Genomic DNA, 22598 nt, shown 5'->3' with positions numbered 1-22598 from the left:
GGTGAAGGGTATGTGATGATGTACAAGGGAACTTTATCAGGATGCAGAGTATCCAGGATACTCTGCATCCTGATAAAGAGATGATAGAGAGATGATTTCATGGAAAGTACCCCATGTCAATCTCTAAGTATGGTGAAGGGTATGTGATGATGTGGGGCTATTTTAATTCCAAAGGCCAAGGGAACTTTATCCATGAAATAACTGTCCTTTAAAAATAAAAATCTGCCTGCCTCTGTGGTAATTTAACATATGGGTGTACTTACTTATGCCCCCTGTATTTTAAGGAAGAACATTTATTTATTTACGATACATTATTCATTCACAAAGAAAATTGGTGTCCTTAAAGGTCGGATTTTTCCTCATTTTTTTAATTAAGGCATTAAGATCAATTTCCAAAAGATGATTTTTTTTTTTATTCCTCTTTTTAGTCAACTTTAGCATGAACTTATGAGTGCCACTGTAACATAAAATGAACGTAGGTATTCTTTTATAAAACTGTTCACAATCTGTTCAGTCGTTCTCTCTCACTCAAACGCCAAAGAACTCAGGATTTTCGTGATGAGGCGGCTTACCCTTACTGCACATATTATAACGACTATTGTGATGTGTTGCACAACGGGCAGTGTGCAATTTGGTTGGCTAGTGGCAGTCTCTGCATGCAACATGAGCATGTTCATGCAGAGTGATGCAGCAGTCTGTGTACTTTGTGTGTGTGTGTGTGTGTGTGTATGTGTGTGTGTGTGTGTGTGTGTGTGTGTACTTTATGTGTGTGTGTGTGTACTTTGTGTGTTTACTTTGTGTGTGTGTGTGTGTGTGTGTGTACTTTATGTGTGTTTACTTTGTGTGTGTGTGTGTGTACTTTATGTGTGTGTGTGCACTTTGTGTGTGTGTGTGTGTGTGTGTGTGTGTGTGTTTGTTGTGTTGAATTCTGTAAGTAGCGTTTGTCCAAGACAAATTTCCTTCGGGACAATACAGTCTATCTTCTTAACTCACCAAGCGGTCACCCAGCACCTCATTGTACCTGAGAATGACCTAATTAGGAGAGGAGGGGAAGTTACCGTTACCCAGAGATTAGTTTAACAGGTATTTCAAGTCCAAAGTCTACATTTCATAATCTCAAAAAGAAATAGAAAAAATAAATACAAATCATCTAGTTTTTACTTCGAATCAATGAATTAATTTAATTCATCAACTTATTTTGGCTCCAACAATTTCCAATATACTGTACCCTTTTTTTTATAGATTGTTTAAAATGTTCTTTACACCCCGACAGCACTAAATAACTTTTGGGCTCTGAAAAAGAAGCGAAAAAGATCCGACATCTGTAGCTGCTGTGATCCCGTAAAAACGCCCACCAATCACTGCCTCGCGGTCTGCTTGGAAAGAACCAATGAAAGGCCTCCTTGCCCCGCTGCGCGTACTCCACCCCTCCCGTGTACGAGCCTGAGCTCAATGCGCGTCGTCGCCTCTTTGCTAACAGTAGTCATGTTTGTTTTAAACATTCAGTACGATGATATTAGGTGTTTGCTTACCGGTAAATGAGCCATGAAGTAAAGTTGCGGCAACAAAGCGGTGCTCGTGCACGTCTGTGTGTGGGTCGGAGCTCCGAGGAGATGCTATTTTGAAATCTTACCAACTCTGCCTTAAACGTAACAATGAAAGTCTTATTTTCCTTATTTTTTTTGCACAAAAAAACTCCAGCATTTCTTAAATTTGCCTAAGTTGCAAATGTCACAAGAAAAAGGGTAATCTCAATGATGAATGTTTATTGCAGATGTAGTCTATATCGACGACGTTTTATTTCCGGGATTGTTCAGATGCCGCTGGAAATTCTGCCAAATGTCCCTAATTTTCGGCTGGATGTCCCACACTTTCTGCTTTCTTTGCGTTGTAATTCTAAACTCTGGTGGATTTCTGAGGACTATGGTTAACTGCTCCTCAGATCTCTGCAGGGTAAATCCAGACAGCTAGCTAGACTATCTGTCCAATCTGAGTTTTCTGTTGCACGACTAAAACAACCTTTGAACGTATATGTGTTCCACCAAAACAAGTTCCTTCCTGAGGTTATTTTGCTATGTTGCTCCTTCCGGCGCCTAGCCCCGCCCAAGACGATTGTGATTGGTTTAAAGAAATGCCAATAAACCAGAGCAGGTTTTTCTCCCATCACGGAATGCCGTGTGGACTAGCCAGACCTTCCTCCACAGCGCTGTGGAGGAAGGTCTTGCGATGCAAGACTATTGTAGATGCAACATGAAAAAAAATAAAACTAACTCAAATTTCAAAAGTTTTCAACAAAGACTATCAATTCAATTATGTCTTTTTCATTGGAGTTTCGGTTATAAATGCTATTCAATCTAGGGAACAATGTTCCTTTCTGGCTCATGCTCACCATGTTGCCAACTATTTTCAAGTATGTGTTCCAGCATCTATCGCACCTAAGACAATTAAATCACTAAATGGTGGGGATTCTGATTCAGCGTTCCTCTTTTTTTTTTTTTTTTGCAGCTGCTAACAGTGGGTGGATCGAAGAACATCCAGAGTGTGGGTACAACCTGGTGAACTCTCCCCACCTGCGGCCAGCCTGGGTCTTAGATAGAGCTCTGTGGCACTTAACCACCAGGGTAGCAGAGGGACGCTATGAAGCTAAAGGACTTCCTGCTGATATTACCAACGAGAGCCATCTGAATGTGAGTAAACGCAGTTCAGCTGGACACACACTGCACAACTGTACAGACAGGGTTCAATGTTCAAATGTAACCAGCCACTCAATAGCATTGCCATTGTTTTTGTGACTGGTGGGTGAAGCAAATCTACCAGCCACTTGCATATTATACCAGCATTTGGCTAGCTAGATGGTGCTAATTTTGAACCCTGTGTACAGACTATAGAAAGAGTAGACATGACACACTTCATGACTGTGTTGTAGAGGATACACATGTGACAACTAGAGGATGGATACCTTTGACAGCATTAGCTGGCGCGCATTCACACTGCACACAATGCAGGTATGCCTATTCATTTCGAATCGCGGTTGTGCGTTTAAACTGCGGCGGTGGGAGCCGCAGGGGGGGAGCCAAAAAAAACATGCAGCGGCCTGCGACGAAAAGTCGAGACCTACTCAACTTTTGGAGAAATGCAACCCGACGTCACGCTGCGTTGGCCAATCATGTAACCAGCGATCAGACTTCTCAGTCTGTTTTGAGGCGGTGCGAGAGTCCCGTACAGGAAACAGGAAACATCACTGCCTCTATCGCTGCCACAAGAAAGTTTTCAAACACCAAACACAAGCACTTAACTGCCCGGGTGTTTGTGGAACAGCTTTTCCTGCAACAACAAAGCACTCGCTCGTTTCTTTTCTTTCTCTCGTTCTCCGTGAAATGAAGCTGCATTCAAGTGCGGTCGGAAATATTGAGACCTATGAACGATCTGAAGGAAAACAAAAGTATTTGTGAAATAAAAAGTGTACTTGTGCTACATTTCGGGGGTCGCCGGATCTCTGTTTCCTGGTCTGAACATGCCCTTAGTCTTAACATCATGCATTGCTATTGAGATGTGACAAAGACCACAACGCTTAATTTTGCAGTATAAACTTTTGACCAAATGTAACAACAGTCAAAACGTGTTGTCTATTACAGCTCAAGTGTAAAAAATGACACTTAGCAGCGTTTCCTCTATGTTGATTTTGTAGTGGCGGCCCGCCATGGCAAAATATCTGCCACCACGGTATCCGAAATAGGGCAGACGCACAATGTAGTCGCGGTTGCCTTTTAAAATAATAAATAACTAAAATAAAATGCACTGGCTGGTTGGCTGCCGCTCACATTGCAATTTAACAAGTAGAACTATTCAGAGGTTATTGGGCCCGTCCAGTTTAACTCCACATACTGTTGTGTTGATGGAGTTTATTGTCAAAACGTTCTGCATAGAATTTTTTTTCTTTGTAAGTAAGTAAGTAAACTTTATTTATATAGCACCTATCACAGACAGAATCACAAAGTGCTTTACATTGCGCAAGATTAACAATTTAAAAAACATCATACAAACATAAAAACAAAGATAGCTCAGTCAAGTGAAAGCTTGTCTGAATAGGAGTGTCTCCAGCTGTTTTGTAAAATAAACGATAGAATCGGTCACACGCAGCGACAGGGGCAGGGCATTCCATAATTTGGGAGCAACTGCCTGAAAGGAGCGGTCTCCCCGAGTTTTAAGGCGGGTTTTTGGGACCATCAGGAGATTTTGGCCTGAGGAACGAAGCGTGCGGAAAGAGGAGTAAGGGGTCAACAAATCAGCGATATATTTCGGCGTCTGTCCATGTAGTGCTCTAAATGTTAAAACTAAAATTTTATAATCAATTCTGTTTGTTTGTGCTGTTTGACCACTAGAGAGATGCCAGAACATGAACTCCCAACAAAGGAACTGTAATATTTTTATCATTAGGAAATGCAGCTAGTTAGTGGCATGAGTCAAAGTGATGAGTAAAGCCTGAGTAAGTGTGACATCTTCAAAAGGATAACACAGAGAAACCATATTAGTTCAACTCTTGTTACTTACTATGTTAGATATACTGCATGCTTTCAGTAGGATTCCAGACTACCTGATTCTTATGTAGGTACAATAAAAACATAGGAATACAATGATTGAGTAAATAACACAGCTGTTATAGCTGACTTCCTGTACGCTTTATGATTGTAACACCTTTTAAGAAGGTGTGTTTGCCAAGCCTTGTGATTTATTGCTAATATTAAATGTAACAACGTTTTGCAGGCCATGAAAGCTATAGTTAATACAGTAAAGTAAAAAAAGGCTCATTTATTAATAGTGATTATTGGGCACCCGGGTAGCTCAGTTGGTAGAGTGGGCGCCCATATGTAGAGGTTTATTCCTCGAAGCAGAGGCCCAGGATTCGAATCTGACCTGCGGCAGCTTCCTGCATGTCTTCCCCCTCTCCCACCTGTTCATATCTAAGCTGTCCTAGTGATTAAAGGCGGAAATGCCCAAAAAAGTATTTAAAAAAAAAAAAAAATGTGTGTGTTTGCTTCTCTCTCTCTCTGTGTTGATGTGTGTGTGTGTGTGTGTGTGTGTGTGTGTGTGTGTGTGTGTGTGTGTGTGTGTGTGTGTGTGTGTGTGTTACAGGCCATCCGTAGTGTGTTGTGGCAGGACGTGTATCCTCAGATCAAACTGTGGGAGTTCTACCAGGTCAAAGTGGACGTTGCTGTGGAACAGTTCAGGACCCTACTACTAAATGGTCTGTACTGAAGTATAACTGCAAAATAATATACACTTTGTAATGGTTGTAAGACTTCAAAAGCATGTCATCACATCAGCAGAACAGCAGCCTCAGTGCATAAACAGGATGTGTTCAGGCACAGAGCTGTTGTGTTTGGCAGCGCTTAGACAGTCCTTCCAGAAAAATGCTGAGTTTTTTTTGTGATTGTTGTGGGCAAAAATCCTTGATTATGCGGCACGTTTTCTTAAAAAATATTTATGCAATTTCATGCGATGAAATTGTGGGAACTTGCAAAAACTGCGGTTTCATCATGGCTTCATCGCGGGGTTTGCAGCTTTTCGATGATGTTCACGTCGCGTAATTACATCACTTCAGAATGTTCTCATGGCAACAGGGGAAAATGGCTGCTCTTGTGTGAAGTAAACGCGACATTTTTCAACTTTCTGCTAAGATATATGTGACTTTTTTGCAACGAAAATGCGGGGATTATGAAATCATGCGAGCCCCGCATATTTTGCGCGGAAATTGGCAATTTATGCGGCGAAAGTGCGCCGTATTTGAAAAAATGCGGCCCCCGCATAAATATGCGGACTTTGGCTGATTATGCATTGAATTATGCGATCGCATAATCACGTTTTTCTGGAGGGACTGCTTAGACCCCAATACACAATTGTTGGAATGACATGCGTAAAACAGGGGAAAAAAGAAATAAACCTGAAGCATTAAAATTAATGATTTCAATCGAACTGTATCTGATAGAGCTGCAAAGATTAATCGATTAGTTGTCAAATATTCAATTAGTCGCCAACTATTTTGATAATCGATTAATCGGTTTGGGTCATTTTTTTATAAAAAAAAGGGAAAGATTCTCTGATCTAGCTTCTTAAATGTGAAGGTTTTGTAGTTCTTTCGTTCCTCTGTGACAGTAAACTGAACATCTTTGAGTTGGGGACAAAACTAGTCATTTGAGGACGTCATCACTGATCGCCATTTTCTGACATTTTATATACCAAACAACTAATCGATTAATCGAGAAAATAATTGACAGATTAATGAAGTTGCAGCCCTCGTAGTATTGGACCTGCCTGACGTGCATGAGACAGACAACTAAAAAACGTGACTAAGACTCTTGTGTAGACGAGCCTTTACCACAGTTAGGACCTTTTTTGTTTTAGACAAAATGGACAGCAACACTTGCTGTTCAGTGACCGCTCATTGTGGCTGCTCTACTGATCAGTTAGAAAGCAGCTAGTGTGCTAATACAGAGACATTTGATTTAGATGCTCTTTAACAGACTTAAATTATCCATTGTGTGTTTTCAGGCACCAAGCCAGACCATAGTAAGACCGAGGGGAAGAAGGGTCTGAGGATCATTCGGGACCCACATTACCGTCGTTATGGCAGCACAGTGGACATGGACTCTGCTCTGGAGACCTTTGTACCTCACAGGTACGTTTTCAAAACGTCAAGCTATGACTGTTACTTTTCAAACTTCCAGTTTTTTTTTTGTAAGACGTGACAGTTTTAGTGGTTCAGTCATGACAGTCATGTTTTCAGATATTTTCTAGATGTTTTCTGAAAATAACACTGCCAAAGGCCCTTGCTTTTGTTAACCGTTTCTCAATGAGCTTTTGTTCCCATGAATTTGGAGATATTGTATATTCCTGCTTAATAAATCCATTTTGTTAGGTTCAATGCTTTTAACTCAATTAATATTATTCTCTTCTACTTGCAATCTGGCATGTCCAGCTCTAAAATATCAGCAAACCACTTGAAATGCACTGCCATGCACTGAAACAAAAGAAACATAAACGTTGAACATCAGCAATCAGCAATCAGAAATCAGCGATCGGCACAATATTGTTCACAATGTTACAATGTTCAGCATATGACTCTGTTTCGGATCACATTGAACACGACAACTTTAAAGTTGACTGCAGGATTATGTCTGCGGTTGGTATTCCATTGTTAGCCATAAATCATAAACTAGAAAATCAAGAATGCATGCAGTACACAAATTCTGTGTACCAGTGCAATTTCCTACCATTGAAACTATTGTGAACAGGCTCTTTCTGTGTACAATGATGTGCTGTATGTGTATGTATGTAGCACCTTGCAGAATGTAGAGTAGTGGTATTTTCATGTTTTATGATACTTCTCTCTCCATTAGCTCCTCCCCAGAGCACATTGAGGAGTGCTGTGGTTGGCTGAGACAGAAAGTGAACCAGCTGAATGAAGAACAGCACCACATTGTGCACCAGCATCAGGAGCAGGTAGGGGAGTGTGTACTGTAGGCACGGTTACTGCCGATGGCACCTATACAGGGGTTAAAGTGGGCCAGAACGATCCGAAACGCTGTTCCGGCACCTTTGATTAATAAGTAAATATATCTAATGGTAATAAGAATAATTGGTTACACTTTACTTGAAGGTATCTACATAAGAGTGACATGACACTGTCATGAACGTGTCATAAACATTATAAACAAGTCATAAACGTTTATGACATAACGCTTCTTTTAGTAAGTGTCATTCGGTTTAGGTTAGGGTTAGAGTTCATGACTGTGTCATGACAGTGTCGTGTTCATGACAGTGTCATGTCACTCTTATGTAGATATCTTCAAGTAAAGTGTTACTGAATAATTTCTCGTTTTTTTTTTTTAAATAACGCCAAATATCCATTCCAGCGTTTCCCTGTTCAGTCTCAGCGGTGCACCGCCACGAGTCCATGAACAAGGCAGCTGTCGTGGTGAGTTCACATGTATGTAAGAACAGCAGGAGAGTCGCGTACTGTCTGGTAACGTCAGTTGAACAGGTGAAGATCACGTAACGTGCTGCAGATCCGGTGTTTTTAGTTGAGCTAGACCAGGGGTCTGCAACCTGCTGCTCCGGGGCCGCATGCAGCTCTTTAGCCAGTGGCTCTGTGTGGCTTTGACAAGAAACTATATGGAGTCATTCTTACAGTCTCCATTCACGTAACATTTCAGTCAACTAAAATGTGTGTCATAGCCTACGTATGTCTACCCTTATCCTCTAAATTCTGCTGAACCTCAATAGCGGTCTTGAGTTTCTGTAGGCTAGCTATGGATTACAAACCCAAATCCAAAAAAAGTCACATTGAAAGACATTTCCAGAACAAGCACACTGCATTTGCTAAAAAAGAGAGAAAATGTGATTTTGGATTTTGCAGAGCAAATCCACTTTTGAGAATTGAATCAATCGGTCAAAAGACAGGGCAATAAAAATGGCAACAAACATAACCATTTTAATAAATGCTCATTTAGACATACTAGGACTGTTGATAGGCTCATTTAGACTCAACAGGCTGTCACCTTCATTATAAGGCTCATATATGTTTTGCTGCTCCAGACAGATAAAAATATTGGCTAAAAACCTTTACTTTTGATAGTAAAGGTTGCCGACCCCTGAGCAAGACAGACAGAGAGTATTCTGTTAAAACATTCTGAGTATTCTGGGGTGATGCTGTTTTGCCCTCATTGTTCTCCGTGAAGTTTGCTGGGTGTGAAATTAGCACCGCTGTGTTTTATGTGGAGTGACTACGTCGGACTCCGTTTAAAAGTAGCCTTTAAATACTAAGCAACCAGTCATATGGCCTTGTTTGCCCGCGGCCGATCTTAGGTTTCCCCCACCTGCCAGATCCCACTTTAACCCCTGCACCTATATAAATAATAATAATTAGAATGCAGACGTTCAGAATTATGACCAAGCACTAGAATAAGGTCAGAGATGTCTGAGCAACCGTGTGAGTGCACATGGGAGCCAGCTGGAGCCAAACCTGACGCCTCAGGTTCTCAGTGGTGTCAGGGGCGAGATGCTGTTACAGATACTGGAAATATCTCATGTCAGTTATATTTATTACTTGTAACTACCAAAAAAACATGTACTATTACTGTCTTATACTGTAAGCCTTAGAACATGTGTATTCTGCATAGTATTTGCACAACGTGTGGAATTGGACATGTTGAGGGTTCCCAAAATACATAATGTACCCTATGCATCAGTCAGCGTTCTTTATGTTCCTCCTCCTCTTTCCTCAAGGCTGCCAACTGTATTGTGGGAAACGTAGTGTACGAGCATCTGGCAGACAACGGCCCCAAACTCGGTCCTGTTTGCAGGAAAAACCCTCTGGTTACCAGGTAACGAATTTAAAGATATTGGTGTAAGGAAAGAGGGAAAGAATGGGATAGATATAATACATGGAGGAAGAAGAGAGGTGGAGGGATGGAAAGATGGAAAAGAGACTTATTTTTACTTTGTAGGTCAAATGTACTATAAGTTTGAGATGCTAGCTGGGAAGAATCGATGCCATTCATTAGTCTGTAGGGTTGCATTACACTGAACAATGTGGGATTCTACAGAGAACCACTTTACAATACTGAAATGTGTGTGTGTGGGAGGCATTAAGATTTTTTTTCTGTCAATGAGTCCAGTTAAACTTGGTATTACCATGTATCCTGTGTCATTGGCTTATAATCACAAAAGAAGTATGTGTGTAGAAGCATGAGTCTAAATTCAGTTTGGATTCTAAGAAAATAAGACATCCTTGTTAGATGCTAATCAGTAACACTTAACTTGAAGGTATCTACATAAGAGTGACATGACACTGTCATGACACTCTTATGTAGATACCTTCAAGTAAAGTGTTACCTGCAAATCCTTCGCTGAGATACTCAGGGATGAATTCTGAACTGACTCAACATCAACATGCAATGTTATTTTGGTGTTAATCCTCATACACCAAAAAGACACTTAACTAGCCCAATCTTCAGTCCTATTGAAAGAATTTGCACAAATCAGCTGTCTCTCTAATGTTGTATGCAGCATGCCAGTCACCCAAGACAAATTCTTCATCGTTGTGAATTGTAATAAAGACGCATAGTAATGCCGGATACAAATGTGATGGCTACATCCTATACAGATAGCAGGGATATGAGTTTCATGATTATGCCTGGTGTGATGGGAGGCTGAGTGTCGCTGGATCTAGGGCTGGGCGAAATGGAGAAAATCAGATATGACGATATTCTTGACCAAATACATTGCTATCGATATTGTAGGGTTGACTATTGGTGCTTTCACAAAAATTTTAATTTAATTTTTAGTTAAATTTTTAGTTAAATAATCATTAATAATGAGGTAAACAGTTTCTCTCAGTTAATTATTTTCCAGCTACAGTATATACTGACTATGTTAATATGCATGCACAAAAATAGTGTGGTGTTAAAACAAATCTGCAATTCTTCAAATGATATTCCCTCAAAATGTTTCACAACAGATTTTCTGAGAGAATTGAGTTAGTATGAGCTTGCTATTTTAAATTTTGACGAGGTAATTGTATATCACGATATTTCGATGTATGATTTAATCACGATATGATTCCATTGAAAGACGATAAATTATCATATTGAATTATCTTCCAGCCCTAGCTGGATCTCAGTGTTTTTAATCTCTCTGTCTCAGGTATTTCACCTTCCCATATCCGGACATGACTCTGGAGCAGGAGCTGCAGCTGCTGGACCAGCCAGACAAGACGTGTCACTTCCTGGCTCACAACGGTTGGGTGATGAGTGACGATCCGCTGCGCAACTTTGCCGAGCCAGGTAAATAAATATATATTAAACTTCTTAGCAAACTATAAGAACAGAGGAATAAATAAACTAGGGCTGTCAGTCCGTCTCAAAACATATTTTTGTTCTCAGGCTTTTAAACACATATAGTTGCTTTTCTAGATTATAATCATTTTGCTGTTAAACTGTTGTCTTTTTGTTGTTTTTGTGTTCATTGTGTTCTTTCTAAGTTTTAGATTTTCTGATTTGGTCAACTGTTGTTGTTGTTTTTAAATGTGCTCTATGAATAAATTTGGATTGGGATTGGATTGGAATTGATTCAAAATATTTAATCGCGATTAATTGCATGATTTTCCAAAGTTGACTTGCGATTAATCTTAAATTATTCAAATTATTTTTTAATCTGTTCCAGATGAACTTTAAAAGGGATATTTTTCAAGTTTTTGATTTGCTTTGTTTGTTGTTTGGTTTGTTCCTCTTTTCAACGCTTTTAAAAAAAATTCACGGTCAATAAACCTAATAAAATGACATTCTAATTCTAATTTTTGAGTTTGAAAAAAAGCAAATATTATGAATTATTTTGACTAATAGAATAGTTAAGATCAGAGGATGTTGAGTGAATCATAGACAGGTTTATGTCAAAGTTTGGTCAGGATGCTGTTTTGAAACCATTTAAACATTTTTTTTATGTTTATATGTTGTATAGGTTCCAAACAACATACATACATGCATGCATCCAAGTTATTTTGGGGCAATTTGGTTGTTAAGAAACCCATATTTCTGATATAAAAAACTTTGAAAACGGGTCAAATTTGACCTGAGGACAACACAAGGGTTAATAGGGACTCAAGAATCTGAATGTAATGAGCCATTTTCAGGTTTTATGTTGAACAGTCTGCACTGATGACATGTGGCTGTGATTCCTTGTATCAGTATTGGTCTGTGCCCGTGCTCCTTATAGGCTCCAACGTGTACCTGCGTCGGGAGCTGGTATGCTGGGGTGACAGTGTCAAACTCCGCTATGGCAACGGGCCCGAGGACTGCCCGTACCTGTGGGCCCACATGCAGAAATACACTGAAATCACAGCCAAATATTTCCATGGAGTGAGACTGGACAACTGCCACTCAACACCATTACATGTAGCTGAGGTATTGTCATATATTATTACATTATCTCTTGAGCATGTATACAATCAAATGATGTGTTTAGTTTAGTTTATTTCAATCACATCGATACACATCACATACATAACATAAATGGTAAAAAAAAAAAAAACTAAGTGTCACCTTAATTCATACAGTGTCATCTTAACTCGTTTCTAATCAATACTGATCGAAAAGGTGTCGGTTGAAGCATTTGTCTTATTAATTAAAATATAGATATTTTGGCGCCAGTGTATCGATTGTCCTATCACACGTATATAGGGCTGAGCATCGTTAAAAAAAATGTCGATACCGATACCAATACTGTGACTTTGATACCGGCTATGGGCTGAAATATGTGCCACCAGAAACAGAATTTTAATCATTTATATTTGAATTTTAATGGCTAAACTTGAATAATTGCATTGAAAAACTGAATTTGAATCACATAATTTGAATAGTATAATTTGAAATTGAATTTATTTGTTTGGAACTGAAGTCCAATAACTTTTGATCCTCACTGAAAATTCAACTCTCTATATATCTTCACATTCAGTTCTCACAATTCAGATTCAGTTCCCGAAAATTCAATTTCAAGTTACTGTGACAGACAGGTCAAGGCAAGGCAAGCACTTCTTCCTCGTTTCGTGGCGGGTACTGTGCTCCAAAACGTAGGTGCTGATTGGCCGAAGAGGAGTCATGTGTATCTGCGCCACTGAACTCTATCTATCGATCTGCGCTCGATTGCTCTTCCTTCATCCTTCAACTACCTGGATGTCTGTCACAGTAACTTAAAACTGAATTTCGGGAACTGAATCTGAATTGTGAGAACTGAATGTGAAGATATATAGAGAGTTGAATTTTCAGTGAGGATCAAATTCTATTGGACTTCAGTTCCAAACAAATAAATTCAATTTCAAATTTTTCAATGCAATTATTCAAGTTTAGCAATTCAAATTCAAATATAAATGATTCAAATTCAGTTTCTGGTGGCACATATTTCAGCCCATAACCTTCTCCTAAACAATACTTTTTTCGATACCAATTTTATGAAACAAAAATAAAAAAACAAAATTACGGCACAAATCTTCTACTACGTGAGCCCCGTCTCTGTGTAACGTAGAGGTTTTTTCTGCATTCCTCTATGACGTGTAACGTTACACAGCCAATCACCAGCATTATTAGATCTTGGTAGAAGATGCTGCATGCTCATTGGCTCACTGACGCTGATGAGATCTACTCCTTAGGTATTGAAATTGGGTATTGAATGACGAGGCATTTTTCGATACTCGGTGCTTTAGAGGCAGTTCAGTCGGTGCCTAAAAAGTATTGAATTCGGTACCCAGCCCTGCACGTATAAGGACAACGATATATTGCTATTGATATTTCATCCCACCCCATAGTAGAAGTGGGAAAGGAACTAATTTGATTGCAAACTGGTCACTCAATGTCACTGAAGCCAGGCCTTGGTGTGTGTATAAAGGCAGATGCATACTTTATAGAAGTGTAACCTTTCTTTTCTCCCTGTCTGTACTGCTGCTGTATTGTCTTGTCTAGGCCATGTTAGATGCAGCCAGAGCGGTCAGACCAAATCTGTATGTGATAGCTGAACTGTTTACAGGCAGCGAGCTCGTTGACAATGTGTTTGTGAACCGGCTGGGAATTAGCAGCCTTATACGAGGTACAACTCTTACGCATTAACTAACTTTTTGTCTCTTTCTTCTCTTTTCACTGCATTGTTCTGCATTCTTCCTCTTCCTACCCGAATATCTCCTCTCTTCTTTTTTTCATCTCTTGACTCTAAATCTCTGTGTTCATGGACTGTATGACTGCACGTTGTGGTCACTTGGCCTGTTATCACTAACTGGCTGCCTTCCCTTCACACACATATCCCTCCTCCTCCCTCCTCCCTCCTCCTACTCCTCTGTCCTTTCTTGTCTCTTCCCCCTAACCTCCTCTCTTGCACTGTCTGCACTGGTTTTGGTGTGTTGCCTTGCTATGGTTGACCAGTTCATGCTGGATGTGGCCCGAACAGTGTGTCCTAACCTGTATGTGGTGGCTGAACTGTTCACCGGCAGCGAGGAGCTGGATAATATCTTCGTAACCAAGCTAGGCATCACATCACTCATACGAGGTACAGTCATTTATATGTTCAAAATGCGCACACACTACACACACTGCATACACAGTATATTCATTAATAAAGGTGCAAAGATGAATCGATTAATCTATTAGTTGTCCACTATTAAATGAATCACCAACTATTTTGATAGATGAATCCGTTTTAGTCATTTGTTATGGATAAAACGTTTTATAAACGGGAATATGTTCTAGTTTCTTCACTCCTCTGTGAAAACTGAATATCTTTGAGTTGTGGACACAACGAGACATTTGAGGACGTCATCAGCTGGCTTAAGTCGACCTGAGAATCGCTGCAATTTCCCCCCGCAAAGTTCTAAAACGGTTTTGTCGAGGGCTGCATAACTAATCGCAATTTTATCGAAATCGCAATATGGACTAGTGCAATATCCAAATCGCAGACGGGGAGCGCAATATTAACTATAATAATTTTTATTATTTGTTATTTTATATTTTTCCATAAAATGAGAATGATGATACAAAAATGATCATTTCCTCCAATAACGTGAATCATATCGCAATTGCAATATCAGTCAAAAATAATCGCGATTAGATGTTTTTTTTATTTTTTTTTATTTTATATTTTTGTAAATCTGTTAATTGATGGAAATTACACAGGAAATACATGGAATAAAATGTATAGTAGAATAATAATAATTTCCCTTTTCTTTCATAAACATCATTCATCAAAATGCCTTGAACTAGCATTACAACACTACAAGTAAAAGACCAATAGTAAAGTAAAATCTAAAATAAAATAAAATGTAAAACAAAAAACACACAAAAAAAAAGAAGAAAAATAAAAAAGGGGGATGGGGACACATCAAGGTATCATATCGAAATGCCATAATAATACTGATAATAATAACCTTAGTAAATTATAGCATAAAAGTAGGTGTTTTATGAGCATTTGTGTTTTATGAGTACCGCTCATTCTCAAAAAGAAAAAAAAAAAACAAAGTGGAAATGTAAGGTAGATCATATGGGTTCGGACTCCAGTTCTTTAAAGTTCTCAAAGTAGGTAATGATGGGTTGCCATCTCAGGTAAATGTTTTTCATTGATCCTCTCAACGTAAGTTACATTTTTTCTAACTTAAGAAAGAGCATAACATCCTCCAGCCAACGGGCTAGCGATGGAGGTGTAGTGGGTGCAGCCCTAGTTTTGTCTCAACGCAAATCTTTGTTCTGTACTGGGCTTACAGTACATTTAACCTTGTGACATCCATCACCTCTTCGAGGCAAAACGCCTGCATTGCCAGAACTGCACGACAGCGGGCTTGATGGTGTGAAATCATGTACAGTGCTGCAGCAGTATGGACTGTCCGCCCATGTCTCATTTTTTTTTTCTCACCCCCCCCACCCTGTTCATAGAGGCCATGTCAGCTGGAGACAGCCATGAAGAGGGCCGGCTGGTCTATCGTTACGGAGGCGAGCCAGTCGGAGCTTGTGTTCAGCCCAGCCTCCGCCCACTGATGCCCTCCATCGCCCATGCCATGTTTCTTGATGTAACCCATGACAACGAGTGTCCCATACAGGTGTGTCTCTGTCAGCGCCAGGTTAGGATGGGGTTGAATAACTAAAGAGGCTGATAACCAGTTGCTTTAGTATGCATTATCTCTTTTATATAAAAATGTTTGCCCCATGTGCACTGATGCAATGTGTACAATTCTAGTTTAAAAGTAGTCCTTCTTCTGTTGCTGCTTTCTCTATTTTTACCTGATCAAAGAAATATAAAGTAAAACATGACATAATGGCCAAAACCTTGATGGAATAAGGATTTGTGTTGTCACTATGTTCAAATGTAACCGGTTCTGCCCAGATGTCAGGTGTATGCAGTAATTGCTGCGTCTGTTTGCCTCTCTTTGTTCTACAGCTGCGTTCAGCACTGGACTCCCTCCCCAGCTCTGCTATGGTCTCTATGGCCTGCTGTGCTACTGGTTCCACCAGAGGTTATGATGAATTAGTGCCACATCAGGTTATTTACACACACACACACACACACACACACACACACATACACACACACACACACACACACACACACACACACGCAAGCTATTACTTCCATCTGACGAATATCATTTTGGCTCAATGTTTCCATTTCCAAACCATATTTCTTGCTTGTTTTGGGTGTTTTAGAATCACATACGCCAATATTGGCTTATTGCAAATATTAACATATGGTTAATGCTAGTTTATTTTCTCTAGTTTGTGACCTACTGTACGTAGTTTGAAAAGCTAGATGTAGAGCTAGAGTGTCACATGTCCATCTTTCAAGGATGGGATTTTTCCAGATAAATCCAATTTCTGTACGATTGAACGGTCCACCTACGTAAACACCTTCCCGTAATCAATGGCGGCGTCATTACTTCGACCAGCGTAGCGCGCGTAGTGCAAGCGTAGGATTTGGTTCGGTGGAAAAAAATTCTAAACAAACCAAACCCCGTCAAAAAGCCCGATATTCGGCCAAATCCTGGATTCAGTGCATCCCTAAATAGAAGTGAATGGGAGGCAAATAAGATAAAACTGTATTGATCCCGAGGGAAATTGCTGCAGTTGCAGCAATTGCAAAACAAAGTTGGAAGAGTGCAGATACAAAGAGTGCAAATATACAGAAGACTATATTACATAACAGTAGGTGCAAAATGTAAAAAAAACGAAATAATATTTACCAATACGTCTTGACTGTGTGTGTGTGTGTGTGTGTAGATCTCTGTGGTGAAGGAGGAGCGTTTTTACCCCAAGTGGAACCCCTCAGCGGCCCCCAGCTCCACTGGCGAGGTTGGATTCCAGACTGGCATCATAGCTGGGAAACTGGCACTCAACAAGCTGCACCAGGAACTGGCTTCCCAGGGATTCATACAGGTACCATAATGTAACTTTGTATGTGTGTTAATATATGGAGACATCAGCTCACACTAAAAGCAGTTTCAGCTCACTCTGCAATCTGCAGTTTAAAGGTGCCATAGCACGAAAATTTCACTTTATGAGGTTTTTCAACATTAATATGAGTTCCCCCAGCCTGCCTATGGTCCCCCAGTGGCTAGAAATGGTGATAGGTGTAAACCGAGCCCTGGGTATCCTGCTCTGCCTTTGAGAAAATGAAAGATCAGATGGGCCGATCTGGAATCTCCTCCTTATGACGTCATAAGGGGAAAGGTTACCTCCCCTTTCTCTGGTTTGCTCGCCCAGAGAATTTGGCCCGCCCATGAGAAAGAGAGAGAGACATCATGGCTTGCAAACAAGCGAAGCATGACAGTTGGTCAAGGCCACACCCCCACCCTCCATCTTGCCCCCCCTCTCTCCTCCTCAATAGCATTTAAAGCTACAGACACAGGAATGGCACATCCTAAGTAAAGCTCATTGTGGGACTGGCTCTAGTGGCTGTAATTCTGCACCAAGGCTGAATTTCAGGAAAGAGACTTCAGATACAGTATTAGGGGACCACTAAGGTCTATATAAAAGAGACTTCAGATACAGTATTAGGGGACCACTAAGGTCTATATAAAAGAGACTTCAGATACAGTATTAGGGGACCACTAAGGTCTATATAAAAGAGACTTCAGATACAGTATTAGGGACCACTAAGGTCTATATAAAAGAGACTTCAGATACAGTATTAGGGGACCACTAAGGTCTATATAAAAGAGACTTCAGATACAGTATTAGGGGACCACTAAGGTCTATATAAAAGAGACTTCAGATACAGTATTAGGGGACCACTAAGGTCTATATAAAAGAGACTTCAGATACAGTATTAGGGGACCACTAAGGTCTATATAAAAGAGACTTCAGATACAGTATTAGGGGACCACTAAGGTCTATATAAAAGAGACTTCAGATACAGTATTAGGGGACCACTAAGGTCTATATAAAAGAGACTTCAGATACAGTATTAGGGGACCACTAAGGTCTATATAAAAGCATCCAAAAAGCAGCATGTCATAGGACCTTTAAGGTTAAAAAAAAAAAAAAAAAAAAAAAAAGTTTTGATATCTCCATCTAAGGGCTGCACAATATATCGGTTTTTTTTGGGGTTTTTTTTACGTCCTGATATACAAAGACACTCAGAGATTTTTTTTAGTTAGTTGAGAGAGTATCGGTAGAAAACTACACTTTAAAATGTAACTGTCCTTTCTTTTTAGTGGTACCTTTTATGTTCAATTCAATTTAAAATAATTTTCTTTAGATTTTTTAAATTCAACAAGGAATTTACTGTATTTGAGCAGAATACTGAAAGCAGCAAAACTGAGTACACTTTAATATCTGTTTATTTAATCTCAAGTAATATCGTTATTGCGAATATCGTTATTGCGATATTCAACAACTTTGTCGCATATTTTCATCATATTGTGCTCCACTCATCTAATTGTTGCTTTGTTTCTGCACAGTACCTTTCTTAGAGATCACTTATCAGTGGACAGCTTGTCTAAATTCTCCAATCATCTTCCTCTCCAGGTGTTTGTAGACCAGGTTAATGCAGATATTGTTGCAGTTACTCGACACTGTCCCAGCACACACCAGTCTGTGGTGGCGGTGTGCAGGACAGCCTTCTGGAACCCCAAAACCCACCAGTACGACACCAACGTCCCACCCATGTTCATACCAGGTATGACCATAACATTATCACCTTTTATATTAGAAATCAGCTTATTATTTAGTGCATTATCTTAGGTGTGTGTGTGTGTGTGTGTGTGTGTGTGTGTGTGTGTGTGTGTGTGTGGCTTGCACTTTCTTACACTATGTCACTTCCTTAACTCACGCATGATTTTTCTTATTACGATAAACACTTTTTTATTTTTTTTGTTTTTTGAAACAACATACAAAACATTTTACACTTTACAACATGAACATATCCCCTATAAAAATGCCAGAACAACTCCTGAAAAAATATACTTAAGAGTAATGAAAAGAATGTACATGTATATACAAAATGAAATGTGTATAAAATTAAATATGAAGTAACCAGTGTGCAAGTAGCATATTGTAATGTGTGAGGTAATGAGAGAGTTATCTCACACACAGCGGTTATTTGAAATTTGTTTGTATGACATGTTTTCAAATGCTGCAACTCTCTTAACCATCTAACAAGCCCACTCATGCATTGATTGTGTTAAAGGTCCAGTGTGTAACGTGTTTAGTTGTTCATTATCAAAATCGGTGTTTCCCGTTCACAAACTTGTCCTTTTTCATAAATATTTACCACCACCATCAATTCCAAGTATTCCTTTTGGCTTGAAATGTTACATTTGCATTTGCATGAACTGGGGTAGACGTTCCATATTCATGCTCCATCTTGAAATACGTTAGCCGGTAAGGGACATACAGGACATACTGCTCCGCCTTTCACGTTTTCGCTGTCACATGATAAACTCACAGTGCTGCTAATGCTGCTAACGGGTATCGTAGCTTCCCGGCCCCGGCAAGTTTGAAGAAGGAAACATGGAGGACCACACGTATTCAAAATCCAAATTTCAGGAACAGGAGTCTTCTTCTTCTTCGCCCAGAAAAAGAAAAAGGAAAAGAGCAAGAGATCGGCTTTTTGAAGCGTGAAGGCTACCGTAGCTGTAGTATGTACTTTGAACTGCGTGGCGCGAGAGAGTTGATCGCAATATATGATCTCAACGCTAGATGGGATAAATTCCTCCACATCGGACCTTTTTAAAGAGTTTGTTATCCAGGTTTCCAACAAATCTTCCCAATGCTGAGGATCTCGCTTCCTCTCTGTCTCTCTCTCTCAAGGGAAGATAGAGGAAGTGGTACTGGAGGCAAGGACAGTGGAAAGGCATGCTGGGAGTTATAAGAAGGATGACAACTACATCAACGGCATGCCAGAATACACTGTGGAAATAAAGGAGCACATATCGGTGAATATTGCTACGATTATTTTCAGGCTCACGGTAATTCAGTGTATTTCTTTTAATTTTTTTTTAAATTAAAGCATGTCAATAAAATTATTATTTATATACATATATAGTTAAAGGAGAGTGCAGTGGTGAAGCAAGCTGGAGTGATATCTAAAGGTGCATCCGAGTTTGTGCAGGAAATCACCTTTCAAAAGTTGACGCCTGGCAGCGTCATCGCCTTCAGGTAAGCCACACACAGACCCACACAAGACCTCGGTGTTGACGAAAACATCGCCAGACACATTTATCATTCTTTCTACGATATATCAAAAGCTAATTTGTTAGCATTGTACATTTTGATCAGTTGTTAGTCACAAAGGTTTCCGTGACACTCTCTCTCTCTCTCTCACTCACTCACTCACTCACTCACTCACTCACTCACTCACTCACTCACTCACTCGCTCTCTCTCTCTCTCTCTCTCTTCCTCACAGGGTTAGTTTGGACCCCAAGGCCCAGAAAATGGCGGGGTTGCTGAGGTTTTATCTGTCGCAGTTCAGCCCAAAGTACAGGCGAGGCAGTGTAGCAGATGAAAACCCACCACAAGCACTGCAGAAACCCCTGGCACAGTAAGTACACATGTACACACACCCACTTGACCCTATACACATTTATAGCTCAGTGTTTCCTCTATGTTGATTTTGTAGTGGCGGCTCGCCACGGCAAAATTTCTGCCGCCACGGTATCAGAAATAGGGCAGACGCACAATGTAGTCGCGGTTGCCTTGTAAATTATCCTGCCGACATAATGCACCCCCCCGTTGGCTGCCGCTCACATTGTAATTTAACAACAAGTAGAACTATTCAGAGGTTATTGGGCCCGTCCAGTTTAACTCCACATACTGTTGTGTTGATGGAGTTTATTGTCAAAACGTTCGCTTTCTTCCGAGTCGACTATTAAACGAACAGCTCCACCAACAACGTCACCGCGGTGGGTCCGTTCTAATTGGACAACGTTCAACTTGTCAGTTTCTGTGAGCTCATCGTCCTGACATCATACATCTGGAAACATTAAAACGATAAGTGAGTCAGTGTAATATTTTCATTCTTCAGGGGGGGGTTGTTGTTCGGACAGACCTGCCCCCACTGCTAAAAAAAATCCTAAAGGAAACACTGTAGCAACAGTTAGAAAAAATGTTTTATGATAATCGAGAGGCGTTGTGTACATTAGAGGCTGTGTATCTGTGTTACTACATTATCTGGTGCACATAACAGAAATATAACCAAAAGATGAATCCTGGAATACATTCAAAACTGTAATTTGTTTAAAAAAGTAATAAATTAATAAAAAAAAAATAAAAAAATAAAAAAATTTGACTGAAAGAGAGAATTATATTGTCAATTGCAATAATTTCAATTGTACAGCAAAATGTGGAATTGTTACAGCTCCAGTGTAAAGCGCTTTACAGGTTGTTGGAATACTAGAAAGGACTTTGTATACGAATGCAAGTCCATTTATTTAGCATTCGCACGTATGAACTGTTTATATTTAAAGGTGTGTGTGTGTGTGTGTGTGTGTGTGTGTGTGTGTGTGTGTGTGTGTGTGTGTGTGTGTGTTTCACAGGCTGATGTCTAGGCTGACGTTAGCAGACCTGAATGTCCTGCTGTTTCGCTGCGACTCCGAAGAACAAGAAGATGGCGGAGGCTGTTACAGCATCCCAGGATGGGAGAGCCTCAAATACGCTGGACTACAAGGTAGTTGCAGAGCAGTTACACATTAGTTTCTAGTTCATCAGGTATACACAGTGTACTGAAACAAACTCAAATATTCTCCTTCTTCATTCAAATGAGCTAGCTGCCTCCAACATGCAGCTGAACTCTAACTTAATACTTGAACAGTGGCTGTAACCCTATTACTTCAAACCTCTAATATTGACTGTTGATTTGTGTCTATCCTACTGTCTACTTTATTCCCTTTTAATACCCATATTTAATGCTGTCTTTTTTAAAACTGTATCCTTGCACTGCTGTAGTTATTATATTACTATGACTACATTATTATCTTATATTGTCCATATAATATAACATAATGCTGGTATCTGTCTGTCTGTCTGTTTGTCTATCTATCTATCTATCTATCTATCTATCTATCTATCTATATATATATATATATATATATATATATATATATATATATATATATATATATATATCTGATATCTTACCTTGGTATTTATATGACAGGAGTGTAACTGTAGTTGTTGTGTCTCTGCAGGTCTGATGTCAGTGCTGGCTGATATCCGTCCCAACAATGACCTGGGCCATCCGGTGTGTGCTAACCTCAGACAGGGGGACTGGCTGATAGACTTTGTCGCCAACAGACTGATAAACAGAGAGGGACCACTGGCACAGGTGATGCTTTTACTGCCTTAAAGGGCCACTTCATCCAAAAAGAGATCTTTATTTGTCTTTACTGGTATCAAGCCATGCAGGGGTGTGTGTGTCTGTGTGTGTGTGTGTCTGTGTCTGTGTCTGTGTCTGTGTGACCAATGTTAACTAGCCTGACGTCGTCATACTCCGATTCTAGTCAGAATATGAGTCTGATACCGCTCCATTGGGCTGTGATTATGGGGCGTGTTTCAAACGAAACCAGGAAAGAAAA

General features: G+C 39.9%; 1 protein-coding gene across 2 annotated transcripts in view; it reads left to right on the top strand.

Moving 5' to 3' along the window:
• Positions 1–22598, top strand: part of agla (amylo-alpha-1, 6-glucosidase, 4-alpha-glucanotransferase a) — a 47120-nt gene that overhangs the window by 16112 nt on the left and 8410 nt on the right. The window contains exons 6-22 of one of the 2 annotated variants that reach the window (XM_031291015.2): positions 2506–2687; positions 5134–5245; positions 6550–6676; positions 7398–7500; positions 9286–9383; positions 10705–10844; positions 11773–11960; positions 13965–14088; positions 15465–15628; positions 15967–16068; positions 16803–16958; positions 18552–18702; positions 19836–19960; positions 20071–20183; positions 20432–20566; positions 21561–21691; positions 22212–22348. In XM_031291015.2, the coding sequence (XP_031146875.1) occupies positions 2506–2687; positions 5134–5245; positions 6550–6676; positions 7398–7500; positions 9286–9383; positions 10705–10844; positions 11773–11960; positions 13965–14088; positions 15465–15628; positions 15967–16068; positions 16803–16958; positions 18552–18702; positions 19836–19960; positions 20071–20183; positions 20432–20566; positions 21561–21691; positions 22212–22348 (2288 nt within the window). Of the gene's footprint in view, positions 1–2505; positions 2688–5133; positions 5246–6549; positions 6677–7397; positions 7501–9285; positions 9384–10704; positions 10845–11772; positions 11961–13511; positions 13636–13964; positions 14089–15464; positions 15629–15966; positions 16069–16802; positions 16959–18551; positions 18703–19835; positions 19961–20070; positions 20184–20431; positions 20567–21560; positions 21692–22211; positions 22349–22598 lie in introns of both variants that reach the window. The other variant, XM_031291014.2, reaches the window with a different exon arrangement.

Source organism: Sander lucioperca, chromosome 9 (assembly GCF_008315115.2).
Source record: "Sander lucioperca isolate FBNREF2018 chromosome 9, SLUC_FBN_1.2, whole genome shotgun sequence".
NCBI classification, from domain to species: domain Eukaryota; kingdom Metazoa; phylum Chordata; class Actinopteri; order Perciformes; family Percidae; genus Sander; species Sander lucioperca.
Note: the sequence above shows the minus strand (reverse complement) of the source record. Positions and strands in the feature narration are given on the sequence as shown.